General features: G+C 47.1%; 1 protein-coding gene across 1 annotated transcript; it reads right to left on the bottom strand.

Annotated features, from left to right (window-relative positions):
* Positions 1–6,943: 6,943 nt before the first annotated feature.
* On the bottom strand, positions 6,944–9,679 carry LOC100595156 (neutrophil defensin 1). The gene is made up of 4 exons (XM_030812411.1): positions 9,600–9,679; positions 8,711–8,754; positions 7,754–7,940; positions 6,944–7,175 (listed from the first exon to the last, which is right to left on the bottom strand). Exons 2-4 carry the CDS (start codon positions 8,717–8,719, stop codon positions 7,066–7,068), a joined length of 306 nt encoding a protein of 101 aa, XP_030668271.1. The 5' UTR covers positions 8,720–8,754; positions 9,600–9,679; the 3' UTR covers positions 6,944–7,065.
* Positions 9,680–16,722: the final 7,043 nt, after the last annotated feature.

The following is a 16,722-nucleotide window of genomic DNA, read 5'->3' as shown; positions in this document are numbered from 1 at the left end:
TGGGTATATTAAATAACTCTGGTGGCAAGGGCAGTTGAGAAATTTGTTGGGAAGCTGGGGTTCAGACAGGAGTCCATGGAGGGTCCCCTCATCTGCCTTGGTCAGCCCTGGCCAGGCCCAGGCAGCAACCAATGATGGATTCTCCATGACTCCTAAGACAATGGACCCCGAGATGCCTGTGCTGGTGGCTGATGTTGAGCTAGTTGCAGCAAGGGAATATTTAAAGCCCCCAGGAGAGGCTGGCCTGCATATCACAGGATACACTCTGTTAGGGAGAAAAGTTCACGACTGACACCCATGCACAGGACAGGATGAGGAATCCTGCCCTGAACCAGCCTCCCCAGTACCTGAGCTCTAACCATAACAAGACATCAAAGCCCATTGGTTGGCTGGGATGTTGCAGACCACCTGATTGTGACTGAATCCCACCTGGCCTTGTGTTACCAGGCGGGGCAGGTTTTGCTGGGTTCGTTAAGGATGTGCACACAGCATGTGGTTCCCTAGAGTGGAAAATTGCCTCATTGCTTGGGCAATGGACAGTTTAAGGCCAAACGAATGTCTAGGACCACTGGGGCCGAGGACTCCTGAGCTTGCTGCTTGAGACCTAATGTCTCTTGAAAGTCTCTCAGGGAGACGGCCAAGGTGGCAGTGAGTTTGATGTTAGCTTGCATCACCTGGTGCTTTGTGCACAAATACCTTGCTCTTAAGCCAATTCTGGGCAGGCTTAAGAGTCTCCAGGCACACAGCGTGAGTGGGATGATCACTGGTCGCTTGAAATAGGCAGGATCGAATTCCTGTGGTTCCTCCTGTGTTATTTGAGGAGAAATCCTAAGAAGACTGGAGCACATTTTAAAATGTACCACTATCCACTCTCCTCCTCCTTCTCCTATTGAGGTAGATGGGATAAGGTTTCTGGAGATGAGAAATGAACGCAGTCGCTCGAGAGACAATAAGTACCTACGGTGAGGTTGCTGAACCCAGTGTGCAGGCCAGGCAGCCCCTGCCGGCATGGGAAGGTCATGGACAGAGCTGGTCCCACAGGCTGGGTGCTCAGGGCCTCCCCTGCAGCTCTGTGTGAAGGCGGCAGGCATTGGCCTGTGGAGGCTGTGGAGGACTGGGGGCAATGGAGTGAGAACTGAAGCTTGTCCCTCAACCTTAAGGTAGGAGGTGGCATCTGAATCCTTGCTAGGGGTGGTCGCTGTGGCAGAGCAGTGGGGTCTCCTGTCCCTCTGGGGAAGCAGTGATTTCCTGATGTGTGGCACGCCCAGGAAATTCAGCATTGGAGGAAGTGAGCACCAGTCTCATCCCAGCATAAGAAGAAATTTGGGCTATTTGGGGAAACTGAGGCCCTGGTGACAGTTTAGTTTCCAGGGCATTAGTAGGTGCCTGTAGGGTCACAATGATGAGGTTATAGGGACAAGATATGAAGGGGTGTATATGAGCGAGAGGAAGATCTCCGGGTTCTGGAAATGTCCCGTGTCCTGCGGAAGTGAGACCTGGACCTGCTTCCTGCACCCAGAACACACTCCAGTGCATAGGCATTTCCGCAGCACTGCGTGAGCGTTATCACTGGAAACCTGGTTAGATTCGGGCGTGGTATTATTACAGTCAGTTCTCCCAAGTCTATAGTTTTCCATAGCTTATAGGGCAGCTTTGCAATCTGATTGAGACTCTATGGGTTCCTTGCACCATAAAGTAATGGGCTTATACTGAAAGCAAATGGTGATCTCAGCAAAATTCCACTCTAATGAGGTCATTTTTGGGGTAATCAACAAAGCATGAGGTCAGGGAAGCAGCAAGGCAAGGGTTTGGGTACTGGACATGAGCCAGTGCCGTGTACTGGAGATGGCGAGGTCCGTATTTGTGGCAGTAAGGGGAGGCTGGTTGGTGGTGATATCGTGGTCAAAGTGATTTTCCTCTACAAGGGACTTAAACAAATAAGTAAACAAAAAAGAAATGACCCCTTTAAAATGTGTGCCCGGGCATGAACAGATACTTCTCAAAAAAAGACATACAAGAGGCCAAGAAACATGAAAAAATGCTCCACATTACTGATCATTAGAGAAATTCAAAATCAAACCTCCAAGGGATACCAGCTCACACTAATCAGAATGGCTGTTATTGAAAAGTTAAAAAATACTGATATTGGCAAGACTGCAGAGAAAGAGAACGTTTATACACTGTTGAGGGGAATGTTATTGAGTTCAGCCATAGTGGAAAGCAGTTTAGAGATTTCGCAAATAACTTAAAATAGAACCACCATTCAACCAAGGAATCTCACTACTGTGTATATACCCAAAGGACAAATTATTCTGCCAAAAAGACACGTGTACTCGTATGTTCGTGGCAGCCTCATTCATGATAACAAAGACATGGAGTCAACCTAGATGCCCATCAGTGTTGGACTGGATGTAGAAAATGTGGTACATATACATGATGGGATACTACATTCATAAAAGAATGAAATTATGTCATTTGCAGTGAGTTGGATTCAGTGAAAAGGTGCTGTCTATGAATCACAAAACTGGTCCTCACCAGACACCAAGTGTGTTGGCACGTTGTTTTGGACTTCCCAGCCTCGAGAACACCAAGAAATATATTTCCGTTGTTTCTAAGTCACTTGGTGTATGGCATTTTTCTCCAGCACTCCACATACACTAAGATTGCTTGTGTCTTTGAAGCCCAGATACCATGCCTGGAGGAAGTCTAAGTGTTGCAAATCCTGCTAGCTATGAGTGGGATACGAAGTGTCACACCAATCTCCTCCTTTATGAACCGGCATCATCTGACCTCAGTGCCTCACAGGGTCTCATCCCTCAGCCCTGTCAGAGCTCCCGCTGAGCCAGCACCCCCCTGCCACCTGTTCACGAGTGTTTTGGGCCTGAGGTTTTCAGATTCCAGCAGCACCCCTCCTCTGAAGCCTGTGGAGAGAGCCACCTCCCAATTGCAAATGTGTGAATGAAGACCTGATCATGTTGTTTTAATCCATTAAGTTTTGTGGTGTCTTTTCATACAGCCCGAGATGAACAGAGGGCAATTTTGACAGTATTGATGACAAATTGGACTTGTGCTTTTTGTGTGTGTGTAAATCTCAGCTTCTCTAAAATATTGATGAAATAGGACAGAACTTTCTCAGTTTATTCCCAAAGTGTCACAAAGAGCCCATTGTGGTGGGGGCATGGAATTGTGGACTCTTTGGAGTGACTGAGGAACCCTGTCTCACCCATTCTTAGTTTGAATGTTTCCTGTGGGGAGCTGGGGTAGTGGATCCAGGTGGAGTCTCAACCTCTCCCTTCAGTGACAGACTCAAAGGAGGGCGTGGAACTCCAGAGTTGGCTGAAACAATGGAGAGAGAAGTAGGGGTTTTCTCCCAGAGATCAGCTGTGAAGGCCAGGGGAAGATGACCACAATTCACATGGCTGTCATCTGAGGAGAGACCCCAACTTAAGATCAAGAGAAAAAAGCGGGAAAAAAAAAGGTAAAGACAAGGTAACTCATGCTTAGAGTCCTTGGATCAGGCATTTTATGAAGCCAGAATTCTTTCTTTTCTTTTCTTTTCTTTTTTTTTTTTTTTTCTTTTTGAGGCAGAGTGTGGTTCTGTCACCCAGGCTGGAGTGCAGTGGCACGATCTCGGCTCACTGCAACTTCCACCTCCCAGGTTGAAGCAATTCTCCTGCCTCAGACTCCTGAGTAGCTGAGATCACAGGCACGTGCTACCACACCCGGCTAATTTTTCTATTTTCAGTAGAGACAGTTTTCACCATGTTGCGCTGTCTGGTCTTGAAGTCCTGACCTCCTGATCCACCCTCCTTGGCTTCCAAAAGTGTTTGGATTACAGGTGTGAGCCATCGCACCTGGGCCAGAATTCTTTCTTAATTTTCAGGTGGCGCAGTCAAAATGTTAACTCAGCTTGTTGTGGTTTCTTAAATCTGAATGCAAAACTCTGCTAATATGCCTGAAAAAGTTACAACAAAAATTACCCAGATAAGAGAACCTGAGGCAAAACGGTGCAGTGCATAAGAACAGGAAATTAGAGCAGATGACAGGTGTCCTGGGTGTAGCCTGGGGAAGAGACTCCCTGGATGATTCCCATGCACAGCCCCGGGGGAGAACCGCCTTATTGATGCTGATCAGCAGGGAAGGAGCGAGGGCTATGTGAGAGGCTGGAGGACAATGAGTGTGTCAGGGACAGGAATTTCATAATTGATATTCAGAGATAGAGGAAATCCAGGTGGTGCTGGAGTTAGGGAGTAGCCATGGGGTGGAGGGCTGGAACGAGGTGGTGGTCCCTGTCATCCAAGAGGACACAGAATTGAGATGTTGGGAGGTTGACTTCTAGGAAATGTTAGAGTGAGCTCTTTCCCTCAGTTTCTTCATGAGTTATTTGTTTATTAGTGAAAATGGAAAAAATGCAGATATTCATAAAATGGAATGAGTTCTTTTCAGATCTCTTTCCTTCTAGTTTTACTTGTAAGCCGAGTTTAGAAAATCAGAACAGTAACAGCAAAAGAAACCTGTTTCATTTTTTGTACAAGTAAAAATTAACCAAGACCTTTTAAAAATGTGAAGGAAGCGCTTATTGAAGGCTGTTGAAATGGGAGTCAGAACGTTGCAATAGGGAGAGCCGTTGGCCTCAACTTTCCTGAAGCCAAAGCGGGAAGGTTAAGCGCTGGGTGAGCTAGCGGAAATGCACTGGAGGTTGGTAGTGGGAGTCTTACAGTGTGATTGGGCCATCTGCCTTTGCTAGTTTGTGCTTATTGGAGTTAGGCTCCTATCTGCCTGCAGAGACAGGGCTGCTGTCCCCTTGAGTAATTACATTTAAAGGGATGAATCATCTGACTTATTCCTTATTTCCTTGTCCTGCCACATGAATGGCTCATTACAGGTAGAAATGGTCTTGCATGTCATTACTAATCCTAGAGCGTACGCACATCCCGGTAAACAGTGTTGTGCCTCATACGAGGCTGAGCAAGTTGCCATGGTTGTTTGGAGACCCTGACACCTCTCCCTGAATTCTCCGTCCCTAGAGTTTGCAGCAGTCATCGCCCACCCTAGACTGCAGTAGCAGAAGCCACACGTGGTGCTCCCAGTGTGCCTTTATCCACACAGAGGAGCAGGGAGGCTCCGTCCTCATCTGCCCATTTCCCTTGGCTTGATGGATGCTTCTCAGCACATCAGCCTGAATTCTACTCCATCCTTCTCTCTGGCAACATCCATTCCTCTGAATTCAGTGGAGGTTGACCCTCATCCTGCATAGCTCTTGCCCTGATACCATTCTGTCCACCAAACATTTTACTCTACCTCTTCTTTTAATCATTCCATGTTTTAAACATATTGATGTACTTGAAGATTCACATGAAATCTTTTTGCCACCTTTAGCCGGAATGGCCTGCTTCTTCTAAGGTCCTAAAGCTTCATGACGCCAAATTGTACCCATGATGTTTTTTCATCTTTCAGCCTTGAATACTTTTATTTATTTTGTTTTTTAAAGGTGTGCTGTCATAGGTTCTAGAAAAGGAAGTGCTCTACCTCTGTTGAATTTAGCTTTTTCCTATGGAATTTAGTAATAACGATTAATAAATAATTTTATTTTGTTATGTGCTATTAGATGTAATTAGTTAATGTACTCAGAACTAATTTATTAACCCCCTACTTTATGTTTCAGTCATCCATGCACTCTGGTGCAACAATAAGCAAAACATGCAGCTTCCCTTCTAGAGTAAGGAAGCAAATGTTACGTACAGTAAGTGAAGTGTACAGGGAGTGAGATGGTTGCAATTCTGTAGTTAGCAATGAGGAAAATCCGGAGAATGGAGGTCACCAGGGGGAACTTGTTGCAATTTAAAATTGAGAGGTCAGAAAAGACCTCAGTGACCAAGTGAAGTTTTAGCTTAGACCTCAGATGCTTGGGAGAAAGTCAGGTGGACCTCTGGCAGATGCCCCAAGATGCAGCCATCTTGATCCAGTTCACAGTTCAGAATACTATGGAAAGTTAATTCAGGGACCACATGATTCCAAGTCTGTGGCAGTCACAGGAAGCAAAGAAGGCTCCTGGGCTTCACAGCGTGATTGCCTATTTGTGTCCTTCACCATCTAAACAAGAAGAAATCTGGGATCATTACCCACTCTGTCCTCCTGGGGTTCTGCGTGGGCTTCCCCATCCATGCAGTGTCTCAATGGGTACCTGGGCCCCTGAGCTGCCTCAGCACCCTGCAGCAACAAGCAGGCTACCATGTTCCTGGTGAAATGCTTTCCCTCCCTCGTCCCTTATCCCCTTTGAAGCTGTATTTTCCAGGCAGAATCAGGTTTTCAGCAGCTTTGGGGCAACACAAGAGAGTGCGCATTGCAAAGTGCAGTGGAGCATTTGTGTGTGTGCGTTTTCTGGGTGTGAAGACAACTTTATGAGTGTGAAATCCAGGTCTTAGTAGATGTGGCTGGAGGGTGCTCTTAATGAGGACATGCCAGTGTGAGCTGCTGTGCTTTTCTGTTTCATGCATCCTGCCTTTGCTAACTCTTAATGAAAGTTTTTCAGTGGATCTCATGTAACTCTGTGTCTTAAAAGGAAAATGTACAATCTGACATTGTTCAATGAAACTCCAATTCTTTAGCACAGAGGATGGTTTTTATTCCCAGAGAAGTAATGATTTTGTGACTGCATGAAATTTAAGCTGGCACCGATTGTTTGCCCCGCACACGGGAGCTCTTTGAGAGTGGATCCAGAGAAAATGGGGCAGGGTGAAAATACAGAGCAGTGGATGGGGAAATCGGTAGTGTCATATGGTCCTTGTTTTCAATTTGGATCTGAAGCCCAAACTCCTGCTTGAAATTCCTAGAATCTGAAATTTTATATTGTTCAAAAATTTGATTTTGCTTTTTGGTACGTGTATCCCAAGTATGTTGACACAGACACATATCACACATTAAAGAGGTGTAAACACAGAAATCTTGTGACAAGGCATTTATTTGGGATGAGGAAAGGAAATTGAGCAGAAGGTACAGGAGTAATAGCAATTCCCTATAGCTCTCAAAGCCAATTTTGAGCTCATTTTTCTTTTTTCTGCAAGCTCAGCAGCAGAATGCCCAGACTCTGCCCAGGTAGAAGCAGGTTCCATAGCGACGTTCTCCTGCCAGGCACAGTGGTATTCTGCAAGCGCAGGCCATGTTTTTCCTTGAGCCTGGGACAGGGAGAGCATCAGAAATTGAGTATGGGGTTAGCAGTAGGTGAGAAAAAGTATCTTGGGGAAGTCACATGCTAGCTGACAGGTGATGCTGGCTGCATTGCAGCTGGTAGCACGAACAACCTGTCAATAGAAATAAATAGGCAGAGCAGTGCTGGTCACACAGAATTTGAGACTCATTCTCCTTTGCTCTCATTTTTGCATTCCTGCCCCATCACACACACAGTTGAACATACCCTCAGGCTTGGCTCCAGTTTGTAAAAGCTCTTCTATAGACAGAGTAAAATGTTCTCTTTGTAGTTAAGTCTACTTGTTTAGATCCAGAAATAACTAGTCTGTCTCTTCATATCTTAAACTTAGTGAATTTCACAGACGTTTCTTGGAATCAAGTCTTTGGAGAAATAACATTTCTCAGGTTTATTTGGCCCTCTGTTCAATTTATAGATGAGAAAATCAAGGCCTAGAGATGCTAAGTGAAGCCACCTCAGTGACATAGATTGTTGAGACCCAACACTGGAACCTGTCTCCCGTCCTTCCCTCTAGACTCAGCAGCTCTGCATGCCTGCATCTCTCACCTGAATCCTTTGGAGCCAAGCTTTCGTCCCATGCAAGGGAAACAACCACTTCTGGGTTGTCTGCTGTAATCTGCTCTGGGGCTGCAGCAACCTCGTCACCTCTTGCCTGGAGTGGCTCAGCCTGGGCCTGCAGGGCCACCAGGAGAATGGCAGCAAGGATGGTGAGGGTCCTTACGGCTGGGGTCACCTGGATGAGGGAGAGCAGGAGCAGATATGTGGGGAGGGAGGAGCCAGCCGGGATTTATAGCTCTACTGGGAGAAGGCTCAGAGACAAGAAACCTTCTTCACCCTTAGTGAGAGGAGGTGTGCATTTTATAAGAGAGGCCCATTGGTCTCAAGGTTGCTTGAATGCTTCTGTTCTCCCAGTTTCATGCTAGTATAAACCTGTACATTTAATGTCTGTGCTAGGTTGGAGCTGATAATGACAAGAAAGACCCTGCTATATTACTCCGAGGTTCACCTGCTTAAATATTATTTACTTTTTAACATTCCAAAAAGAATAGAAATTGCACTTTCTTTTTTTTTTTTTTTTTTGAGACGGAGTCTTGCTCTATCACCCAGGCTGGAGTGCAGTGGCGCGATCTCGGCTCACTGCAAGCTCCGCCTCCCGGGTTCACGCCATTCTCCTGCCTCAGTCTCCCGAGTAGCTGGGACTACAGGCGCCCGCCACCACGCCCCGCTAATTTTTTTGTATTTTGAGTAGAGACGGGGTTTCACCGTGGTCTCCATCTCCTGACCTCGTGATCCGCCCGCCTCATCCTCCCAAAGTGCTGGGATTACAAGCGTGAGCCACCGCGCCCGGCCAGAAATTGCACTTTCATTCGACAGGCTCAGGGCACAAATGCTTCTTATTTTCTGAAGATAGGTACTGCTCTTCTCTGGAGGTCTAGATTCTGGTGTCCTATATGAGTTCCAGTGGAATAGAGAGTAATTCACTTCAGGATTCAGGTGACTTACCATCGTCATGAAGAGGTTTTTGAGGTTATGGGATGAGTAGTCTCCTGTAGGAATCAGGGTGGAGAGGACAATGATTTTATCAGGCTAAAGGTGAAATAAGCTCAGTGACATAGAGTTGTTTAAGTAAAAATAAAAAAAGTTCATTATTTCCAGCTCTATTTAGACTTGAGTAACAACTGACAATTGTATATTTATAGTGTACACTACCTCATGATTTTGTATATGTATGTATTTAAATCTTTATCTCACACCATGTAGAAACATTAACTCAGAATGAATTGAAGACCTAAATGTAACACCTGAAACCATAAACTACTAGAAGTGTATATAAGGATAAAGCTTTTGACATTGATGTAGGTAATGATTTCTTGGCTATGACACCAAAGGCACAGGCAATAAAAGGGAAAATAGACAAGTGTGGCTGCATTTAACGCTAAAGCATCTGCACAGCAAAGGAAACAATTAACTGAGTGAAAAGATAACCCAGAAAATGAGAGAAAATATTTGCAAAACCTACGTGGCAGAAGGGGCAAATATCTGAATACATAAGGAATTCAAACATGTCAATAGCAAAAATCAAACAACCTGACTGAAACACAGACCAAGGACCTAAATAGGTTTTTCTCAAAAGAATGTTCCAAAGACCTGTGATTGTCTCTACTGGACATGTCAACTAGGACACGTGTGTTTAGAAGGAAACTGCTTGAGTTTCTCTATTAACTTAGCTGGAAGCCATTGTCCCAGCAGCCATCAGAGGTCCAGACAGACGTTACCAGCAGGGGTTCACCTGCTGGGTCCCTCTGGGGTGGCCCCACAGTCAGAGGTCAGATTGGAGGCATAGCTTCAATGATGAAAACTCAGTGTAAAGTTTAAGTTTTAGATTACTTACAGATCCTCTAGCTAGGCAGGGCGACCAGAGAGGACAGACAGCAGTCCTCTGTCCCAGGTCTTCTGTAGCAAGGAGCAGCCGTGCACAAGTGGACTTCCCCTATTTAAAGGTCTTTTGGGATGAGGTGACCTAATTTCCGGGGTTACTTTCTGTTGGGTCCATTAAATAATTGTGGTGGCAAGGACAGTTGAGAAATTTGGTGGGAAGGTGAGGTTAAAGTAGAACTCCACAGAGGAACACCTCATCTACCTTGGTCAGCCCTGGCCAGGCCCAGGCAGCAACCAACTATGGATTCTCAACGGCTCCTAACACAGTTGACCCTGTGATGCATTGGCTGTGGCTGAGGTGAACTACCTCCATCAAGGGAATATTTAAAGCCTCTGGGACACCCTGCCTGCATATCGTAGTATACACCCTGCAAAGAGACTAGGATAGGAATGCCGCCTACACACAGAGGAGGATTTGGAATCTGTTTCTAAAGCAGTATCCCGAGAACCTGGGGTCTAACCATAAAAACAAATCAAAGCCATTTGGCTGAGCTGGGATGTTGGAGAACACCCAGGTGAGACTGAGTGCTACCTGGGCTTCTGTTGCTATGTGGAACAGACATTTTTGGGTTCTTCTGAGTTATGGATGTACACGCAGCATGTGGTTCCCCAGAGGGGACAATCGCCTGCTTGCTTGGCCAATGAACAGTTTAAGGTTAAACAATTGTCTAGGATCATCTGGGCCAAGAACTGGTTGAAGCGTTAGCCATCAGGGTGGGGATGGCCTTTTCAGATGGCCACCCAAGAAGGGAAGTGGGAGTCTGGGCATTCACTCTACTGCTGCTGTTGCACAGCCTCTCAGCCCTTGTGGGTCTTCAGAGAAGCATTTAGCAAAAGCTTGAGTGGTGCTTCCTGGAAGGCATAGGAGGTTTCCATCCTTAACTCGTGCGCATCGGAGCACAGGCGTATCCCTGAGCCTGTGATCATGTCTGGATGCTTTCTGTGAATGCAAGGCTCCAACTCTTCAGGCTGCAGTCTGGGTGTGTGCTGCGGCGTCGTGAGCCCATTTGGATTGAAGCCTGTGCATCCAGAGAACTACCTCCTCATCCTTAAAACATGATCTGTGGTTGTGAGGGCTGCTGGTGTTTAAGCATTGGTGCCATGGGGCCCATTCAATATCTAAGAGTTGAGTTGCCCACCTTGGACACAGGTCGGGTTGTATTTGGGGTGCAGCCCCTCTAACAGGGCTTACAGGGAATTCCCCAGTTTTCCAGCCTGAGGTACAAATTCTGACTAGGGCTGCCCTGTTCCAGCAGCCCTTTAGGCTGCCAGGCCTGGGTTTAACAGCTACCCCACAAGCCATTTGTACATAAGATACCAAGCAAGGTCAATCTTAGAGAACACTGACATCTTGTCACTCAGGGCTTTCCTCCCAGTGCTCCCTTATTGACACTGATTATGGGGTTGGCTGGCACCCACTTTTCCTTGGAGACTTTCTCCCCCATGGCCACGTTTGGTGATGGCACTTCCATATGGTCTTTGCCTGACGTAGTTGGTGTCTCTAGTTTGAAGCCTTCTTCTCCTCGTTTACTGCCTCTGACTGCACCCTCGGTGGGTTCTGGAGCAATAATCCCTACTTCCTGCCAGGAGGAGTAAGTGGGAAATATTAGCTAACCTTTAAAACCGGTAAAAACGGGAGCTTTTGCCAGAAGCTGTATGTGAAATGGAGAGGTGTGGTCTAGCAAAAGCCTCGTGGTCCTGCTGGGTGCTAGTGGGCCTGGGGTGTCAGTCCTCAAAAGATCGTAGTTTACTATCCATCCACAATCCATTGTTCAGTAAATGTTTGATGTTGAGATGGTGGATGTCCTGTGATGATATGGGGAGGTCTCATTATTGGAGAGCGTGTAAATGATGTTATCTCTAAGGGAAAAAAGAAGCTAACTCTTCTGTGATCACCAAGGTGGGCACCAAAGTGGGTCTAGCCCAATTGTGATGAGGCGGTGGTGGCTATGGGGTTGAGAGTTAGAAAAGTGATGGCCCTTGGAAGGACCTTGGTGCCTTGGGTGTCCATAGCACATCCAGAGACATTAATAACCATTACTTTAGGAGGCCACCATGCTGCTTGAGGAGGCTGGTGGCTTGGGGACGATGGACTAAAGGAGACTCCCTTAACCCACCCTCGTGTTGTGATGTCCTGAGGTGGGAGCCTCCATCTGAATCAATGATAGGTGTGGTTCTAAAGGAGAAAGCGAAGAAACGCCACGAAAAGAGAACACCTGGTCCACCCAGGGCATAAGGAGCTACAGTCCCTGGAAGACTACATGTGCAGAAGCCCATAGCCAGGACAGGTGTGCTTTGTCCAGAGGCTCTGAGAGTTGCGATGGGCGGTAGTGAGGGCCTCCCCATGAAACTCAGAACCCGGGACCCGGGCGTGGCCTGGAGAGATCACCTGCTGGGCCAGCTACAGACTGTATCCTGCTGTGGCCCCAATGGATGTGAAGGGCTTCTGGGTGATGGCATTGGTGGGCCTCAGCAGAATGGACAAGTGGGGTATTGCTCTCTCCAAAGACGCGATGTCCCAGTACATGGAGGGCCTGCTGCAAAGTGGCTAGCACACTAGTGGTGAGGATTTGGTTTTTAACTGCAAGGGGACTTTGTCAGCCCACTGAGGACAAATTGATGCCCAGAATCTTTACAACAGTGCTGGAGGGGCCATGAGTGTGTCCTGCAGAGACCTGGCCACTGTCCAGGAAGAGGGAGAGCAGGTGCAGCAGCCCTGCCACAGATGTGTGGCCTGGCCCAGGAGGTGGGTTTACATGCAGCACCCAGAGCGATTTGGGGAGCTCAGGGAGAACAGAGACCCTCCAGCTAGCTCAGAGTCACTGGTGGCTCTTGTCCCTGGAGGGGTGGCGTTCTCTGCCCGAACCCAGTCTTGTGCTCTCCTTCCCTCCCATTCTTGGCTGCAGGACTGGGAACCATCTGCTGGGACGTTGCTCTGTGTCTGCCTCATGGCCGTGCTCCCATCCTTGCCTCCTCCGTAGACTGCGGTCAGGACTCAGCAGCCCAGAGCCCCAGCAGGGTCTCAGTCTGTGCTGAGGTCACATCTAGGCATTGCCTTCATCCTTCCCCAGGTGTTTCTCAAACTGCAAACCTCAAATTAGAACAGATTCTTCTCTGTGGTCCTTTTCACTTTTCTCTTTTGGCTGCACCAGAATCTTGGCAGAATTTTGTGGTTTAAACAAAAAAGGTGTTATGTCTAAAAATTTTTTGCAGTACTTCCACTTCCATGTTGATCCATAGCCCCCAACCCCAGCCTGATTTTTTCCACTGATTGCAGCCAGTACAGACAATCAGTGTCCACGCTGTAGACACTATACGTAGATGCAGCTGAAGCTGTTTTTTCGGACACACGCATTTGAATTTTAGGGGATATTGAAGCGTGTGTAGACTCAATAAAAACCTTGACATCATTAGGCTAGGGTAAACATTCTGGAGGAGCTGTGGGTGGGGTTGTAGGTGTGAGAGGAGAGAAGCTTCCAGGAGCAGCACATATATTCTCACACACATTTACGGTGTCTGGTGGCCCCAGCAGACACAGTGTGTGTGGACCTTGGGCAGGGCCCTGGGGTTACGGTTTTGACCCGGTAGGAAAGGGTAGTCATGGAACACAGCACGCATGTTAGCGTGGGGCACAGCGGGGGCTACGCGGAGGTGAGCTCTGAGGAGGACCCTCCACCTCCCAGCTCCTCAGAGTGCTTCGCCCTGTCCGTTCCCTCAGCCCTTTGTCCACTGTCCTGCAGGGAGGGTCCTGGTGCTGCCTGGGCCACACAGTCACTCCCGGGCCTGCAGATCCAGCACAGTCACTCCCGGGCCTGCAGATCCAGGGACAGGTAGGGACTCCAAGTCCCTGCACTTTGTCTGCCTTTCTCCGCCGCCTCTCCCAAGCTGTCTGTCTGTGTGTCTGGTGTTGACATTTGCAGCAGGTTTATTTTACAATAAACCATAAGGAAATAGCTTCATTGAGCTGTTTTAAAATATGGTCCCTAAATTCTTTTACTATTTTTTATAGAAAGGAAGGTTTTTGTTCTCTCCTGTTAGGTCTGGGACGGGTGACATTTTGACCAACGGACTACATGCAACTAGATGCCCTGCTGTTTTCTGGGATCAGGCCCTAGTGAACTGGTGTCTTTTACTTTCTCTGTGTTGGATGGTGCTGTGGCCTGATACGTTTTTCCTCTGAGATTCGTATGTTGAAGTCTTAGACCCTAAGATGATCGCATTAAAAGAAGGGGCCTTTTTGGAAGTGAGGAGGTCAGCATGGTGGAGTCCTCATGAATGGAATGAGTGCCCCCGTAGAAGAGGTCCCAGAGAGCTCCTTCATTCCTTCCACCAGATGAAGACACAATGAGAAGATGCTGTATATGAACCAAAAAGCTGGTTCTCACCAGACACTGATTCTGCTGCCACCTTGATTTGGACTTCTCAGCCTCCACTGGGGATTCCAAGTGGTGGCAGAAGTTAGGGTGTGGCCATGGGGTGGAGGGTTGGAACAAAGAAGATGAAGGGTCACTGTTGTCCAGGAGGACAGAGCGCTGAGAGGACGTGAGGGTGACCTTCCGGGCAATATTAGAGTAACTTGGTTCATGGCATTTTGAATTTTTTTTAGCAGTCCACATGTGCTAAGAGGGCTGGTGCCTTTGGAGCCCAGATACCATGTTTGGAGGAAGATTAAGCATCCCACAGGGAGAGGAACTGAGCCCACCTGCAGGGATGGGCTAGAGAACACAGAGCAACCAGCTTTCTAGGAAAAAACAAAACTCCGATTTGCAATGTTTGTAAATTTCTGTGGTTAGAGTGCTCCCGACTATGGACAGTTTAAGAATTATCACACAACTGGGGGACAGAGCAAGACTCCGTCTCATAAAAAAAAAAAAAAGAATTATCACACAAAAACTCTCTAATGAGCAGGCCTGATCTGGCCCCAGCACATCACAGGGTCTCATCCTTCAGCTTTCTCAGAGTTCCCAGCTGAGCCAGCACCACCTACCAGCTGTGAACGAGTGTCCTGGGCCTGAAATTTTCGGATCTCAGCAGAACCTCTCCTCTTATGCCCGTGGAAGGATCCAAACCCCAATTGCAAATGTGTGAGTGAAGACCTGATCGTGCTGTTTCAATCCACTACTTCCTGTGGTGTGTTTTCACACAGTCCTAGATGAACAGAAGGCACAGTCTTGGTGAGAAGTTAAATGTGTGCATTTTGTGTGCGTGTAAATCTCATCTTCTCTATAATATTGATGAAGTAGGACAGAAGCCTCTCACCTTATTCCCAAACTGTCACAAAGAGCCCGTCGTAAAGGCAGCATGGAATTGTGGACTCTTGGGAGTGACTGAAGAACCCCCCTCACCCATTCTTAGTTTAAATTCTTCCTGCTCAGAGCAGGGGTCGTGTGGGAGCCAGTGAAGTCTCAACCTCTCCCCACAGTGACAGACTCAGAGGAGGCCATGGGACTTGGTGGTTGGCTGGAACAACAAGGAAAGAAGTAGGGATTTTCTCCAGGAGATTAGCTACAAAGGTCATAGAGAGATGACCATGATTCACATGGCTGTCACCTGGGGAGAGACCCCAAAATAAGATGAAGAGAAACAAAGGGAAAACAAAAGGTGAAGACAACAATGTAACTCATGCTTTGAGTTCTTGGATCAAGCAATTCCTGAAGCAAGAATTCCTTCTCAGTTCCAAGATATAGGAGTCAAAATGTTACCTTAGCTTGTTGTTGGTTTCTGACATTTGAATTCAAGACTCCATTAAGAGATCTGAAAAACATCAAAAATACCAAACTCAGAGAACCTGAGGCAAAGATGGTGCAGCGCTCAAGGACAGGAGATGAGAACAGATGACAAGTGTCCCAGGGGCAGCTTGAGACCAGATGACAGGTGTATCGGGGGCAGCTCAGGCATCAGGCTCCCTGGTGATTCCCGTGCACAGTCCCAGGGGAGAATAGCCTTGTTAATGCTGATCAGCAGGGAAGGAGGGGCAGCTACATGAGAGGCTGGAAGGACAGCAGGTGAGTCAGGGATGGGGAGTTACATAGTTGATGTGCAGAAATGGAGGAATTCCAGGTGATGGCAGGAATTAGTGGGTGGCCATGGGTGGAGGGCTGGGGCAAAGAGGAGGGGGTTCACTGTCATTAAGGATCTCAAAGCCTTGAGAGGTAGTGAGAGTGACCTTCTGGGAAATATTAGAGTGAAAAATAACTTCTCATAATCTTAAGTTTCTTTGTGAGTTATGAGGCTTTTAGCAGGAAAAGACAAAATATGCCAAAGTTCAGAAAAGGGAACAAGTACTTTTCTCGTCTCTTACATTCTTTTCTTGTTGTAAACAGATTTCAGAATATCATATAAACAAGCACAAAATATCAACGGCAACAATAACGAGCCAATACCCTTTGTTTAAAAGAAAAATTGCACCAGATGCTTTCTTGAAATGCCAAGGAATTGGTTATTGAGGAATGTCCCAATAGGTGTTAACTCTTTGCAATAGGGAGAGAGTGGAACTCAACTCTCTTGAGGCCAAACACAGGAGAGTTTAAGCCCTAGGGTGAGCTGGTGGAAAAGTACTGGAGGTTGCTGGCAGGAAGGTTGAGCAGTGTGACTGGGCCATCTGTGTTTCCCAATTTATATTTACGGAAGGTAGGCTCCTATCCTCCCACAGAGAAAGGGGTACTTTCTTCTTGGAAAATGATATTTCAAAGGGTTACCTTCATATTTGACTTATTCTTTATTTTCTTCTCCTACCGTATGAGTGGCTTATTTAAAGTTGAAATATCTCGTTGGCATTCCATAAATGTCCTGTGTGTGTGTGCATTCCAATAATAAGCTTTGGGTTTTATTTGAGGCTAAGCAAGTTGCTCCCATTGTTTGGAGACCCTCACACCTCTCCCTGCATTCTCTGTCCTTAGTGTTTGCACCTGTCATTGCCCACCCTAGAGTGCAGTAGCAGAATCTTAATGTGGTTCTACCAGTGTGCCTTTATCCACACAGAGGAGCAGGGATATTCCATCCTCGTCAGCCCCTTTCCCTTAAATTGATGGATGCCTCCAAGAATAACAGCTCGAATTACCAGTTCATCCGTTTCT

Source organism: Nomascus leucogenys, chromosome 4, assembly GCF_006542625.1.
Source record: "Nomascus leucogenys isolate Asia chromosome 4, Asia_NLE_v1, whole genome shotgun sequence".
Lineage (NCBI taxonomy): Eukaryota > Metazoa > Chordata > Mammalia > Primates > Hylobatidae > Nomascus > Nomascus leucogenys.
This window is presented reverse-complemented; position numbering and strand designations above follow the sequence as displayed.

Excerpts from the sequence above, each read along its gene's own strand:
- LOC100595156 (XM_030812411.1), bottom strand. Across the intron at positions 7,176-7,753 it reads CTTGGCTCCAAAGGATTCAG|GCTCAAGGAAAAACATGGCC; the intron begins GTGAGAGATGCA and ends TCCCTGTCCCAG.